Raw genomic sequence first — 15,763 nt, 5'->3', positions numbered from 1 at the left:
CTTTTTTAGGTAGTTTGCCTATTTCCTTTTCATTTATTTGGTCTTGTGGGTTTTTAGATGGCTCCTTTGCCTGTAAGATACTTCTGTGTCTTCTCGTTTTGTCTAATTTACAGTAGTTGAGGTCTCCTTTCCCTCGGCTGCAGGGTCGTAGTTCCTCTTGCTTCTGTTCTCTGCCCGGTGGTGGGGTTGGTCCAGTGTCTTGTGTAGGCTTCCTGATGGGAGGGACTGGTGCCTGCGTTCTGGTGGGTGAAGCTGAGTCTTTTCCCTCTGGTGAGTAGGGCCGTTTCAGGTGGTGTGCTTTGGGGTGTCTGTGACTTTAGCATGGCTTTAGGTAGTCTGTGTGCTGATGGGTGCATTTGTGTTCCTGTCTTGTTTGTTGTTTGGTGTGAGGCATCCAGCACTGGGAGCTGCTGGCAGTTGGGTGAATCCGGGTCTTGGATTCAGATAGAGGCCTCCATGAGCGCTCTCAGAGATTAATCTTCCCTGGGGCTGGGAATTCTCTACTGGTCCAGCATCCTGGACTCAGTGTTCCCACTCCAGAGCCTCAGGCCCGACTTCTGGTCGAGGGACCAACACCCTGCAAGTCGCTTGTCCTGGCAATAAAGGGGTTTAAAAAAAAAAAAGAAAAAAAAGTCTAACAAAACCCCAGACAAATGGTAAAAAGTAAAATCAAACAAATAGAAACAGAAACAAGGAAATGCTCACACACAAAAGAAACAAAAACAGAACCAAGTAAAGCAAATAGCAAGAGAACAACCAGACAAACAAAAGAACCCAAGAACAAAATCAACAATTAAGAAGAAAGCCGACAAAAACCCAAAATCAAAGCATAGTGCCAACTGAAGAATGAAGCAAAGAAACCAAACAAACTGACAAAAATGATATTAAAAAACCAAAGAAAAAGGGGAAAGAAGACAACAGAAAATCAGTGTAGAAACAGAAATATAAAAAATACAAAATAGAAAACATTAAAAAAAAAAAGACAAGCGAAACCCTGGAGAAATGGTAAAAACAAAATTAAACAAAAAAACCCAGAAACACACACACATGTAAAAGAAACAAAAACAGCCAAATAAAACAAAAAAAGCAAGAGAAAAACCAGACAAATAGAAGAATTCAAAAATGAAATCAAACAATTAGGATTAATACTAACAAAAACACATAACCTAAAAACAAAAGGAAAGCAGTGTGCCCACTGAATGATAAAGCAAGGAAACCGAACAAACCTATAAAAATGATTTAGAAAATAGTAAAATAAAAAGGGAAAAACATAGGACAACAGAAAAGCAAAGAAGAAATGGAAATATTAAAAAACATATATTGAAGAAAAAAATTCGGGACAGGAACACAGAACAACAGAAAAGCAAAGTAAAAATATAAATATATACCAAAAAAAGATAAAAATATGTTATAAAACACAGAGATCCCAAAAGACTAAATAAAAACCTAAAACAACAAAATAAGAAAAGAAAATAAAGCAAGCCAAAAACAAAATAAGAAGCTAGAACCAACAACAGAATGAATCAAAACATAATAAAATTAATAGTAATAATTGTTTCCCTGGGGTCTCCGCTGTCAGGGTCCTTGCACACACCGTGAGCCACAGCCCCCCTCCACCTCCCCAGGAGCCCCTCCTCTGTCTCTGGGCTGGTCTCTGGACCTTCTGTGGGTCTGGGGACCCCTCCAGCTCTGATGTGGCCCAGTTCCTGCGTGTGCTGCCCCCAAAGTCCACAGTTGCCAGAGCTGGACTGTTTTCATTTGTGGGAACACTCATTGGTCTATTCAGATGTTCCATAGACACAGGGTCTTCCTAGCTGATCGTGGGGATTTAATCTGCAGCTTGTGCTGCCAGTGGAAAGATTTTCCATCCTCTTCCTTAGTCGCCCCGTCCCTGGGGTTCAGCTTTGGTTTTATTCCCACCTCTACGTGTGGTCTGCCTGCAGGAGTCTGGTCCTGAGGCTGCCTTGGAGCTCTTGGGTCTGGCCCTATGAGGACCGGGTGCAGAGGTGGCATGACTGCTTGGATCACGGGAGCCCCAGTGGCACCAAATGCACAGGGGAGCCGGCGGCCACGGGTTCAAGAGATATGGCCCTAGTGAGGGCCTTTTCCAGCGCCCAGCATAAGGCACCTGAGAGCCAGCCCTGGCCAGGGTTTTTCCGACACCTGGCAGCAGGCACATGAGGGCCAGCTCTGAGGGGACTTTTTTATGTCTCAGCAGCCAGCACACAAGAGCCAACCCTGAGCGGGCTTCTTTTATTGTCTTTGGCAGGCAGCGACATGTGGGGAGAGAGAGGTTACAATAATGGCTCCTCCCCCTGCGTGGGACTCAGCAGTAGTGCCCTGCTTCCATGGCAGTGCAGTCTTCCTCCACAGGCATTCCCTGCGGTGGATTTCTTCCCTCCCGTCCCCTTGGTCCGTCTTCCCACAGCCAACAGCACTTCTTGCTCTGGGCCTGTTTTCCAATCCCCACACACCAGCTCCCAGCCCCCTTGCACACCTGTGAACACACGTCCGAGTCTGGGTCATGTAGGGCCACTGTATGGGCCATCTGTGTATTTCTTACTCTGTCCTGTCTGCTACAAATCAGCAGCTTCACCCTCTTCCAGCAGCCTCAGATGCTTCCCTTCTGTCCCAGTCAATTTCCCCATCATAGAAGAGGTTTCCCCAAATTCGGGAATCTCTCCTCTGCTTCAGTTCCCCCGCCCCAGGATGCAGTCCCATCCGGCTTCCTCTTCTCCTTCTCCCTTCTTTTTTTCCATCCTGCCCAGTTATGCAGGGATCTTTATACTCCTTTCCGGTGTCCAAGGTCTTCTGCTAGTTTTTGGCTGGTGTTCTGTGAGAATTGTTGCATCTATGGTTGTATTCCTGATGCATCCGTGGAGAGAGATCAACTCCACGTCCACCTACTCTCTGCCATCTTGAATCTCCCCAGAAAATTATTTTGAAATTTCCAGTCAACATATAGACATTAGTCATACTGTTTTCATTTTTAATAAGGAAAGAGATAACCAGAAATCCTAGAAATGATTTTGTAACTCCCAAGATTATTCATATTCGGTACTGGATGGCCCTGGGTAGAATAGCGTTTTTTAGACTATGGTAAACTCCTGACCCAGGGGAATAAGTATGTGGAGCTTTGGGCCCCTCACCTTTTCTTTCAGGTTCAGTTTTGTCTGTTTCATTATTTGGATGCATGATTTGCCCCATTTACACCACTAGTGGTAAAGCTCACTACACCCCAGATATCTGGTATTAATGTACAGCAGAGTTAAAAATGAATGATTTTACCTCCTCCGTCCCCTTTTTCTCTCATTTTTCCTTATTGGCTTGATTGAGAGTACTTGTAATATAAAGAACTTTCACACTAGTTTATGGGAAATTTTTTTTATGAGAAATTTTTTACACTTTTAGTGCTGAAACCTTATTAGGTTAAACTGTATGAAATTCCTGATACTCAGCCATTTGACCTGTAAAAACAGCAAGTTCATGTGATTCCAACATAATGTTTGCTGGTTTAGGGAGGAATGGATTTGCTATTTGAATAATTCATCCAAGGAATAGAAGTACTAAACTTCTTTTTTTTTTTCTATTTAAAATTTATGTATCAGTTACTGAAAATAACATAACTTCTTTGAGAGTTAGGGAAATTTCTTAGACTATATAAAGCTATGCAAATAGTGATCCTCCCTTTGTATTTACAAAATGCTTAAAATGTTCCACATGTATGATATGACTTAACATGATTTAAGAAGTAGTTTGGGTGAGAAAAGATGAATAAAGTATAGAAATTTTAAAAGGTGTTATTACTAAACACCATTATGTTGTACATATTGCTTTGTGCCTAATTTCTAACATAAATATTACCTTTTCTGTTAAATTCTCTTCTCCCCTAAATATCTTAGATTTGAAATTCTTCAATCAAATTATTTTTCTAAAGCAGTACTTCTCGCTGACTTTCTTTCCAGATCAGAAGCACTTTAAACTGTTTGTTTTGCATAAAAATATAGCCAAACAAACTACATAGTCCAAGCAAAGACATTTCTGAATATAGACTTTATAATGTACTGTGACTATACTGTTATCCAGATGACTTATGATTGGGGAATTAGAGGGAACAGTGATTCGTAATACTCTTCATCCTAAAAAAGTAATTAAACTGGGGGGGTGAAATTCAATCACAACTGATAGATTTTATTTTTCCCCTAGTCCTCAAACACTTTTGGCTGGCATGAATAAATTTTTGTCTCAGCTTGAAATTACATTCAGAAGAGATCCAAACAACTATAGGCCAAGAATAAACAAACTCAATTCAATTAAGGTATGTAGAAACATTACCTTAAATCATGGATAACTTCTCAGTGTAAATAATTGAAAAGCATGTTTTAAATTGAAGGCTGTCATTAAAATCATATGTCATTTCATTCTAAGATTCACGTTTTTCACATTTTAGTATCTGATGGCGTACTTCAGTCTGATAGGCAGCAATTGTGATGTAGCTGCCATTGCTGCATTGTCTGTTTGAGTTGCACCCACTGTTGTACTGCTTCTGTTGAGTTTGCCATTTAATGTCTTCAGAAAGATTACACTTGAAACAGAAGTTTTTACAAATACCTTAATCAGTATTTCTTACACATTTTCTTTTTGTGCACGCAGAAGAGCAATACATGATTAAAATGTATATTTTAAGAGTCTAAACAGACTTCTTCAATGAGCATTAAATCCTAAACAGTGAAAAAACATTTTGTCAGTTAAATTGTCAGTGGTTGTTTTTTCTTTGTAGTATGTAAAATAATTTTGCACCCTACACTTGATATATAGTCTGTGAAATGTGTGTTTTTTAGAAGACAAGTCATTTCTTCATCTCTCAAAAAAAGAAAAATGAATGCTAAAAAAGCATTTCTGTGTTTCTGGTATCCCTGCAGTGCCTCTTTAAAATGCTGCTTACATTTCATGGCCCTCTAGCCACCATCCTTAATACTTAGAAGCTTTAGAAGTATGTTACACATGCTGTCCTTTCATATTTGTACTCCTCTGGCTTTGCTACTAAAATGTGTCCTCTTAGAAGGCAGAGACATGGTGCACATCATGTATTCTTAAGCATCTAACATAATATCTGGGTGCCTTTAGCCTTCACTGTATATTTTGTTTATGAATGTTTACTCTCTGGCCAGGATAATGAAATGGCAAGTTTTAAATTAAATTTGAAGAGTTTTCTCAGTTTTGAAAAGCGTATTAAGCAGAAGAGAGGAACTAAATGTTAGAACACTTATGCACAGCTTAATTTCCCTAAGAATCTCTTCTGAAGCGTTACAAACACTTTGTGTTGTCGTTTTCTTGGGTAGAGACTTAGTTCAGTCCCCAGATACACTTCTCATTTTCTGTATATCCACTCATCCTAGACAGTCATACCTCAATCCTAATAAGGGAGCAAGCAGCTAGGCAAGTAGGTAGTTGGATCATTACTGGCCAGTCTGTAAACAGTGCTGGGAAAATTATTTTTATATACTTTCTGTGTAATAGGCAGTTCTGAAACTGGCAGTGTTACCTTTTTACCAGAAGCTTAAAGTTAAAATGATGAAAATGGAATTTAATAGTTTTTCTGGAAATAGTATTTTATATAACAAAATTTTATATGTTTAAGTATTTTATGTAATGGAATTTTGTGTGAGGTGTGCAGCAGAAAGGTTGTCCAGGCAGTAGGGATGGGTAGCAGAGATAGTAATCTTGCCTTTAAGTAGTGGAACCAGGCATATCCAGAAGCAGCCAGTGAGTGCAGAGGAGGTTGTATAGACACTTAGAAACACTGCTAAGTAATTCTGCAGGTGAAAGTCTACCCTACCCTTACATATAGGAGAATAGTGTTGATTTTTGTTGCTTCTCTATTTTATTTTTTAGGATGTAGAACAAAAGAAGAGTGGAAACTACTTTTTCTTGGATGATTAGAGTGAATCTGAGAATATCGATAAGCCATTTATTAAAAGAAACATTTACTGGGATTTTTGTCATATAAAACTTAGATCAGGTTTTATGTTCCACATGCTCTGGAGATTGAAGTATAATTTACTTACTGTAACATAAAGCCAGTTGTGTTTTAAATTGTAGTCTGAATATGGCAAATGCCACTTTTCTGTTCTTGATAAGGCCCTTTTTGTGCGTAACATTCTAAAATGAAGACATTTCAGGCTATACAAATTACCTCCAAGTTTTCATGATGTATGGGAAGATACTCAGTAGGTGTACAGGTACCAAATGCTGAGCAGTGTTGCCCCCTTTTAAAAATCTTGAAAAAGGTTTCTGTACTTACATGGTTTGCCAGGTATGCCACTATAATGAAACTGCCCTTATTTTAAAAGACGGTCAATGATGCCACTGATGAAATTTGATAAATAAACATCAGGATTATATGTTTTCAGTCTCTGCATTAAATTGTCAATGTGTTTAGACTTTCAAAGGAAGATTATCTGCCACAGAACACCACTGCTGGGAAAAGACTATTACCGACTTAAGCATTGTTGACAATGTTTTTGGTGCTTTTGAATATCTTCAGCAAAAAAATCATTTCAACACCCCCGCCCCCCAAAAATAAATCCTAACTTTACTCTGAATTAGATGTAGAATTTCATAAGATTCTATATTCTGTAATTATTCTCAAGGTAATGTCATTCTATAAACATACCTTTATGTAATCACTGATCAAGATTTTGGAAAAAGCATTTTAAAGAATATTTGTTTCCTTTAAAAATACAGTATAGGTTCAAAATCTTTAGAGTTGGTCCCTAAGCATCTGTGTATTTTTAAACTTCCAGAGATTTCTGATGGGCAGCCAAGGACTGTGAGCCACTTACCTAAAGGCAACATTAACGCAAAGCGGTCCCCAGATAGCAATACAGAGTATCCCTTGGTACCAGATATATTCATTTCCAGGTTTGGATATAAAGGATATTATCTATTTGACTTTTTTTTCTTAGTTTTGGATAGTGTGTAGCTGGAGTTCTAAAGACTTACCCAAATTTCTTGAACAGTGGGATACCTGTAGTGTAAAACCACTTTCAATTATACTTCTGCCTAATGCGCTGAGCTGGAACTAACTTATACTACAAGTGAGGAAAAGAGTTTAGGAAAATTAGAAATTATTGAACAAACTTTTAGAGCTTCTTGAAACAATAGAAGCCTTAATTAATATGCAAACAGTGGATACAAAGTATGGTTTAACTAAGCCCCATTAGGCCTTTTAAAAATATTGCTTTATCTGAGTAATCCATAAATACATGTCTGTTGTGAGATTTTCAAATATTACAGAAATATATGGAATAGAGTTATGATTTCCCTTTATTTTACCCTCCCAAATGTTACCAGTGTTTATGTTTAATAATATATATCCTTTCATGCTTTTTTTCTGTGCACTTAACTGTGAATATGTAAAGGGTTTGTTTTGTACATAAATGGAATTATACTAAAATAAGTATTGCCTATTTTTAAAGATAGGTTAAATTTGTGAATCATTATTTCAAATGTATTGAATAAAATAAGACAAACGCTGTTTTCATTTACTGATTCTGTATTATGTCCTTAAAATATTTGTATTATAAGAGCAGTTCTTTCTACTTACTGCTGATAAAATATGTATCAATTGTATTATTTTGCATGTAAATGAAAATTTTAAAACAGATTTACATGTTACTTAAAATTTTGTATAGTAGTAAAAAGGACTTAAAATTGTTAACACAAGGAAAAGGGTTTTTTTTATAAAATGTTACCAACTCAAATACATGAATGCAGATGTTAGCTTTTGAAAAGAATGAAACTGCTCAGTATATCCTGATTAGAAAAAATCTCTAAGCAAAAAAGCATGGTGCAACATAAATTATTATAATACACCACTGTTTATATGAAAATATACAAAATATTAAAATACACAAAAGGATACTCAAGAAAGTTAATGCTTTTGGGAAGGATAACTTGATCGTTAAGAATAGGGAATAAAGGAGACATATATTATACACCCATTACCTTTTGAATTTAAATTTTGTACATATAAATTGTTTATAGTCAACCTAGTGTGCAGCAGTCTTTACAAAAAGTATATCTGTGTAATTTAAGTTAACCTAATTTTACACCATAGCATCTTGAAGTCGTCCAGTGCTTTCTCTCTTGCTTACAGATTCAATGTGCAGTTTGGTGTCTGGCATTTGTTTGCCTACTGTATTGAAGGAATGAATCTACTTGCCATAGAGGTTCTGTGTTTCTGTAGAAAGAATGGATAACTACTTAGTTGGTTCTATAATTTCACTCATTCATTTAGGTACACATATGTCAAGCCCTCAACCCCAGTGCCTGGTGTATTGTGAGCACCACGTGGTTCAGAAGAGAAATAGTTCTGGGTGGGAGCTACATGGAGGAGGCAGCTCCCAGGGGAAGGAGCACCTGTAATGATAAGAGTGGTAAGAAAATCCATGTGAACCAGAACACAGGTCAGAGACCAGTCAGCATGCGCACTGAAGAGCTTAGTGAGAGGAAAGGGTAATACGGGCAGATCGTAGTGGATAGTTCCAGCTCCCAACCCTGCATGTGCCCAAGTCTGTCTGCCGTATCTACATGTTTTCAGCCAATGAGACTGGCAACCATGACCATCTGTCCCTTCTCGTGGAGCAGAGCATTAGTGTCGCTTCATGTCTGTGCCCTGTGGTTTCTGGTCTCCATTTTTGGCCCCTGATTTCTGAACATATAGAAAATTGCAAAGAACTAAGTTACACAGTAACAGGCACATCCCTAGATAGGCATAGCATTACTTTGTTTCTTACTCTACCCAAAGGCGTTTAATCCAAAACCAAGGTTTTCATTTAAAAGAAACTAGTGGACTTCCCTGGTGGCACAGTAGTTAAGAATCCACCTGACAACGCAGGGGACACGGATTGGAGCCCTGGTCCAGGAAGATCCCACGTGCCGCGGAGCAACTAATAAGCCCAAGCGCCACAACTACTGAGCCTGCACTCCTAGAGCCCGTGCTCCACAAGGGAAGCCACCGCAATGAGAAGCCCGTGCACCACACGCACAGTAGACCCTGCTCACCGCAACTAGAGAGAGCCTGCGCGCAGCAACGAACGCCCAACGTAGCCAAAGATAAATAAATTTATTTTTTAAAAATGAAACTAGCTTACAGAATTTTTTGAACTCGGAGGATCTAGAAAACTCTTGATGTTCATACCAACAACTGTAGCTTCACTATTCTGAGGAGTGCACGACTCACTTTTGGAAAAGCTTATAAATTTATGGTCCGTGAAGGGAAGTTGTGTTTACTTTCTCTTTTGCAGTTTATTTATATCCTCATATCATTCCCTAGACCTGCACTTGAGTCAACAAGTGAAAGTAAAACAAATATACTCAAAATGAAAAGCAGACCATTATCTGCTTTTCTCTGAAAACTTTTAGAGAAACCCGGCATGGGACACTTCTTGTGGCCCACTGGTCAGCCCGTCTCACCTTATCCATCCACATCGAGTGGCCAGTTCTGCAAGGGCTTCAGCCAGCATCAGCAGACATCTTGCTTGTTTTCTTCCCTATCAACTCCGTGGGAAGAGGTGCTGGCACTCAACATAGCTAACAGAGAAATGCTTCCCCCTTTTCCTCCTTCCTCTCTCCCTCTGATCCCTCCAAGGTTCTGTGATAGTTCACTCACCTTCTCAGGCAGCCCCAAACTGGCCTATAGGACTTGGGATACCCCTTCCCAGCTTGCTGCCCCTGCACCTAAGTCACCTGTGTCTCAAACCCTGTGCTGAACGAAGCCTTTGTTTCAGGCTCTGCTTCCTGAGAAAGCCACTCGGAGAAAGTCCAGAGTAGGTTAAATGAGTATTGACTAGCAATATTCTTAGGCGACTTGATTTAACGAAGAAGTACAGCCTTAAGAAACCTGGATTTTCAAAGTATTTAAGTATACTTGCTACCTCCGTTTTCAAATAAAACTTTCAGTGTTTTATTTAACTTAAAAAAACGGAGTCATTTATAAATTATTCTTATTCTACACATCCCCATTTCATTTACTGACTGCTGAGAAAAATGACAGGACTAGCTCTCAAACCACTCAGAACTAGGTTCAAATTCAAATTCTACCACTTACTAGTTGCGTGACCCCCGTTTTATTATATATGTAACGTAGGGAAAAGAACACTTACCTCACAGATGATAAACCCTGGGTGGTGTTTAATTGCGCACACACTAGATTTTCTGACTGGGTAAAAACCACGGCAAACAACTCTTCATCTTAGGAGTTCACTTAAACTCCTCTTAAGGTTTATATGCTCTATTACCCGGTTAAAGCCCTAGAACCAAAGAATCACAAGCAGAATCAAGAGACAAAATTTAATATATGCACACAGTTTTATATATAATGCAGCATCACACCATGTAGGGCATTTACTCTTATTTTATACATTCAGATATGTTTGAAACACTTCTTAAGGCTACAAAACAGAACATAGAAAAATAAACAGGAATATATTCAACACTTACAAAAAGTGATATGATAAAGAATATAAAGTACTATTTTCCTTTCAACACTTCAAAAGATGTATATATACTTTTTTTTTTACAAGTAACATCACAAATGATCACATCTTCACATGCTTTAAGTATTATTTGTACTCAGTGTAAGACTATTATCATTTTTCATACATACATTTTTTTTCTAGCTCTGTAACAATGCAATTTTTAATCCATTCAAGTAAATTCAACCCCAAAGTCGCTGTTTCCCAGCATTAAGACATGCACCCATCCCTCTTGTAGGATTTTTCTAAAATTTGTATTTCAGGGGAGGAAAAAACCTAAATTAGTGGGAGATCCCAATTAGTGGGAGAGTAAGTGGCTGCCACTAGTAGCAAAACCTTAGTTCTTTGAAACTGATACACTGGAACTGAGCCATTAAGACTGGAAACAACACAATAGCATTTAGACGTTAAATAGGAAGCAAAATACAGTAAACAGAAATAGTGTAGCCAAATATGCAAATATGTAGTCTCTTCAGCTACACTAAAATGGACCTTGCTTAGTACCCATAAGTGAAAGACTAAGGTAAAATAAATGAGGCATATATAAATATTGCTAGTTTCTAGGATGGCTGAATGGTTTCTAAACCAGAAATGGTTAGAAAGGAACTTTATTGCACCAAGTCAATCATAAGCAAGTTTGCAGTTCACAGGCATTATTCAACCTTGAGTCACAAAGGAAACACACTGCAAGAATATATACAGTCTGCATCAAATACGATAAAGTATCAGTAGGGAAAACCTACTCCTGCCAGGCCAAGGCAGGGTCTGAGCTTAGGTCAGCCATGAAAATGAACACACAGGTTACCAGGAAACAGGATGAGGACCACACAGATGCTAGCATCCTGCCACCAACAGGTATGTGGAGCAAGAATTGAAGATTTATCTGAGAGGAAATGAAGAAGAGAAATACAATGCTAAAAGGAAAGGGGCTGGAATCAAGTTTAGCAAAAGCAACTAAAATGAAAAGAACAGGTGAGCTTTGGTCATTCTAAACATGTGTTCTTCAAAATGTGTATCATGATAGAGTAAGTTCCATAATTTCCAACTCAAAATACAAATGATTCTCACTTCTAAGCTTTTGCTTTTCTCGGAAACATTTTATCTCATGTCAACATACCATACGACTCAGTTAAAACGAAGGAGGACAAAAGCTCGCTTGGCCCTAGTGTGACCTCAGCATAAGGCAAAACCCCTGGACTAATATATTGATAACAAGCCTAAAGGAAAAAAACAAAACTGACCTTCACGTAAAGACAGATAATTTTAAAACTAATAATCCAAAGTCAGTTCTTTTATTCTTATTCCAGAGGTCACTGAGTAAAGTACCAACTGCTAAAGTTCTCTTTCAGCACTGTTTCCATCATGTCCTGGAGGTAAGTATGGGAAACAGGAAGCAAATCGGCATTTCCTTCAGGAACTACAGAGTATTCTGTTACTCAACTGAGGTAAGACAGAGCGACAATGAAGAAATAAACAGTATTCTTTCCTATCCAATTTTTAAACATTTCGAGAAGAAACTGGGACGATCAAATCCCAGTCAATAAAACAAAGGAGACAGGAAATAGCGATTTCTTTTGGACTCCTGAGATCAAACTTACATTGAACTTTAAAATCTGGTCATTATATCTAATGTAATTTTCATTAAAATTATCAGGTAAGCTAATCCTACATATACAAGCATGAGCTGAAAGTGGAGGACCCTCTCATCTTCTCATTCCGTAACAACTGTTGATGTTAACTAAGAAAAAAATTGCTTAAGCAGTACCTTCCCCAGTTGTTCTAGCTTAGAAGGTGACAACAGAAATTCCTTTCAACAGGTTCTCTCAAGAATTTTTTTCTTTTCCACACAACCATCCCAGTCTTTACAAATTTTTACCTAGCACCATCATAATAAAATGTTATCTTTCAAAGTGCTCTCTAAAATCCTATGTTACAAAACATCTACACACTAATCAGTACTCAAATCAGCAGTTACAAAGACATTAGGTAATTAAAACAACGCAGAGGTAAATAACCATTATTACAGTACAGTGGAGATTCACTGAGCCTAGCTGGCATCCAAACATTCCCGGAGGTTATCAGAGAACCCAGAAAACTCATCTGCTTCAGTTTGTCAAATTCAAGTGAATTGTATTTGCTTTTAAAGTAATTGCTTTAAAAAAAAAAAAATCTACTTTTGGCTAGGTATATTACACATGGCATGCAAAGAGAAATTCCTACATTATTTGCATAGCACTCAAAACTTCCTGATCAAAGCAGAACATAAAAAAGGGTAGAACTTCACATTGGTATGTACAAATAAGAAATATAAGCTACAGTTATTTTTACATAGTAACACAGATGAATGAATACTGTGTTAATTCAGAGAATCCAATCTCCAAATGGGAACAGAGTGCAACATGCAAAGGGAAAGTCTAGTGAATACTCCAAGAGACTGGAAGGAAGCAGAATCAGAGACATGTTACCGAAGGGGTGACAAGCTATTAGATGCAAACAAATCCACTGTCTAGCAGCATCCTCTAGAAAAGAACTCAAAGTCACAATCATCCTTTTTTGTACAACAGTTCCAGCCGTGACAAATTGAACATGCAAATGTAAAGTGGTACACATAACTGAGTGTGGTGCAAAGGGAAAAATGAAACACAGTAACTCTATAGAAACCTGTCAAGCTAAAAATTTTTAACATTTCTTCTCACAAAATATTTAAATCTGTCAGTGCATTAGTGTTAAAGTGGCATTAAAAAACTTCTGCAGTTTTAACAGATGCAGATTATTTTCAAAATGCATAGCATCTACATTTCTTTCGAGTAGGCACCATGATATTTACACCAGTGCTAAGAATTCTTGGTGGAAACAGCCATTTCATTAGATTTCCTATTATTTCTTAAACATCTCTTCTTGTATGCAGTCTCAAGTTCAACAAATACTCACCAAAATTCAAAAATATACCCTATGAATATTAAAAGAACTATATACAACATTTCTAAGACACAGGTTAATAGGCTGCCTTATGTGTAATATTAAAGAGAAGACATTATTCAAGTTTGACAGATATTGAGATGAAAGGCCTTTGGGTTGGAAGCATTTCAAAAGACAACAGTGTTTTTTAGGCTAAGAACTGTTTGAGCCCAGTTTATGACTAAGGCATTGCATAATAAAATATACATTTCTATTTGGTGCAATGTTATGTTTTGGAATCTATAGTGTGTCAAATGATGTATTTTGTCACTTTAGTAAACACTATAAAGCACACATTTCCAACATGTGAAAATTAAACTTATATAAGGAAAAAAATCAAACACTAAATCTATAATGTTTTATATTAAGCTGTTTATAAAAAATACTTTAACAAACTTAATTCTTACTTTTTATGGGGGCAGTCACCCGATAAATAGACAGATTTTGAACGAAGAAAAATGGCAACACCAGGAATTCACCTGCCCCCTTAAACGCATATCCAAAATCTCTTGTCCAGAATGAGAGAGGGTAAAGGGGGAGGGGAGGAGAGAGTTCCAATTTGGGTTTTTATTTTAATGTTATTTTTTTCAGAGACTTCAGAAACATTCCACCTAAGAAAGGGCTTCTGCTCTAAAATGCCGCAGCAACACCATCAAGTGTGCTGTCCGCGATGGCCGTCTCCCAGCCCCGACCTCCTCCTATCCCCCCTGTAGGGCCGTCCTCTGGCATTCCGATGGTACTGATAACCTTCATCTCGGCTCCTGCTTGGCTGCCCTTTCCAGGACTCCTCCCCTCTCACATGAGGGTAGCCCCCCCTACCAGAATAGCCCCAATCACTTTTGTACTTCCTGCCTCCGTAAGTCTGATTATAGAACTGCTTGGATCGACCACTTCTCAGGATGTCAGACACCTCGCTTTCATCCTCTGAGCTCTCTTCTTTTGGTCTCGGCACCCTGTTGTCCACAGAGCTGGCCCCACTGACCGCGTCGGCAGCAGTCTTAGGATCTTTCACTTTTTCTGGTTTTTCTTTCAGACTCGGAATGGTCCTTTTAGGCTCAGGTTCAACAGGCACAGCTTCTCTCTCTCTGTTTAGGATCGGAGTGGGAAGACGAGCCTTTCCCTCTGCTACAGGAGGGACGGGAGCCAGTGCCAGCTCTGCCTTAGGTGTCTGGGATGACTGCTCCCCCTGGCCTCCGTGCTCGCTCACACTGGCTTCAGGGAGAGGATGGGTGTCTTCACCTCCAGCCTCGGGAAACTCGTCTGCTGCTGAAACCGAAGCGCATTCTTTAGAAAGATCCAGATTTTCCAGGGGCAGATCCAATTCTCCTTTCTCATCAGAGGGCAGGACAATATTCTGCCTCATTACTGGATTTTCTATGAATCCCTGAAAAGGGTACCCATACCAAACGTGAGGAAAGAAAGGAGGTGCGATGGGAACCGGGCCTAAGAATGGGTTCGGTCCAAAAGACGGCTGCGGGAACACGTTCTTGCCGCTCAGCGACTCTTCATACTCAGCGTGAAGAAGCTGCCCAGAGTTTTCGGATTCTAGGTCGGCCTGATAAGACAACTGTCCGTGACTTTCAGACACCTGAGACGGAGGGATAACCAGGGTTGAAGAAAACGTCGGCGGTCCAATCTCTGCCTGTGGCATCTGACCGTTAACACTGGCCTCAGGCTGCACGGGGAAGTGCGCGTCCGGGCAGGCACAGTCACTTTCATTCTGAGCAGATGGAGCTTCTTGGAACCAAGGGTTTTGAGGGTACACGGGGACAGGGACCTTTGGGTACATCCTGCAGGCTGCCAGGTAGGCCTGGTGCAGAGGGTACAGGTAAGAATGCGGGGCCCACATAGGGCAACTATATGCCTACAAGAGACAAAGAAAACCAGTAAGATAAACAATACGGGGGGCGGGGAGAAGTTCAGAGTGGGCTCAAGACAAGTTTCTCATGCCTGCAAAGACCATAAACTGCAGTCCAAATACTAGATCACTCTGATACACAACATGCAAAGGAATTACAAAATTAAGTCACGGCTATGAGACTCCATTCCTTGCTCCTACCCTGAAACCAACTCCAAGTCCCGCTACAGAGGTTTGAAAGGAGACAAGAGTCATGAAGCCACCTACAGATTATCATGATCATTAATTCCATCCTTTAGATCTAACTGCACAGAAGTAATCTGGGGTGATACAGATCTCAGAAACCACCACCATCAATCAAGCACTTGAGCCTCCAACTTCCGGTCTCTCGATTACTGGCTGTTTA

General features: G+C 39.2%; 2 protein-coding genes across 2 annotated transcripts in view; one reads left to right on the top strand and one right to left on the bottom strand.

Annotated features, from left to right (window-relative positions):
- The window catches only part of ABCE1 (ATP binding cassette subfamily E member 1), a 34,992-nt gene extending 28,588 nt beyond the window's left edge, over positions 1-6,404 (top strand). The window contains exons 17-18 of the mRNA XM_024736094.1: positions 4,207-4,318; positions 5,896-6,404. Of these exons, the coding sequence (XP_024591862.1) occupies positions 4,207-4,318; positions 5,896-5,943 (160 nt within the window). The 3' untranslated portion in view covers positions 5,944-6,404. The remainder of the gene's footprint in view (positions 1-4,206; positions 4,319-5,895) is intronic.
- A 3,945-nt stretch (positions 6,405-10,349) lies between these two features.
- Positions 10,350-15,763, bottom strand: part of OTUD4 (OTU deubiquitinase 4) — a 41,226-nt gene continuing 35,812 nt past the window's right edge. Inside the window, exon 21 of the mRNA XM_024736078.1 lies at positions 10,350-15,363. Within this exon, the coding sequence (XP_024591846.1) occupies positions 14,152-15,363 (1,212 nt within the window). The 3' untranslated portion in view covers positions 10,350-14,151. The remainder of the gene's footprint in view (positions 15,364-15,763) is intronic.

Source organism: Neophocaena asiaeorientalis, unplaced genomic scaffold (assembly GCF_003031525.2).
Source record: "Neophocaena asiaeorientalis asiaeorientalis breed wild unplaced genomic scaffold, Neophocaena_asiaeorientalis_V1.1 scaffold7, whole genome shotgun sequence".
NCBI classification, from domain to species: Eukaryota; Metazoa; Chordata; class Mammalia; order Artiodactyla; family Phocoenidae; genus Neophocaena; species Neophocaena asiaeorientalis.
Note: the sequence above shows the minus strand (reverse complement) of the source record. Positions and strands in the feature narration are given on the sequence as shown.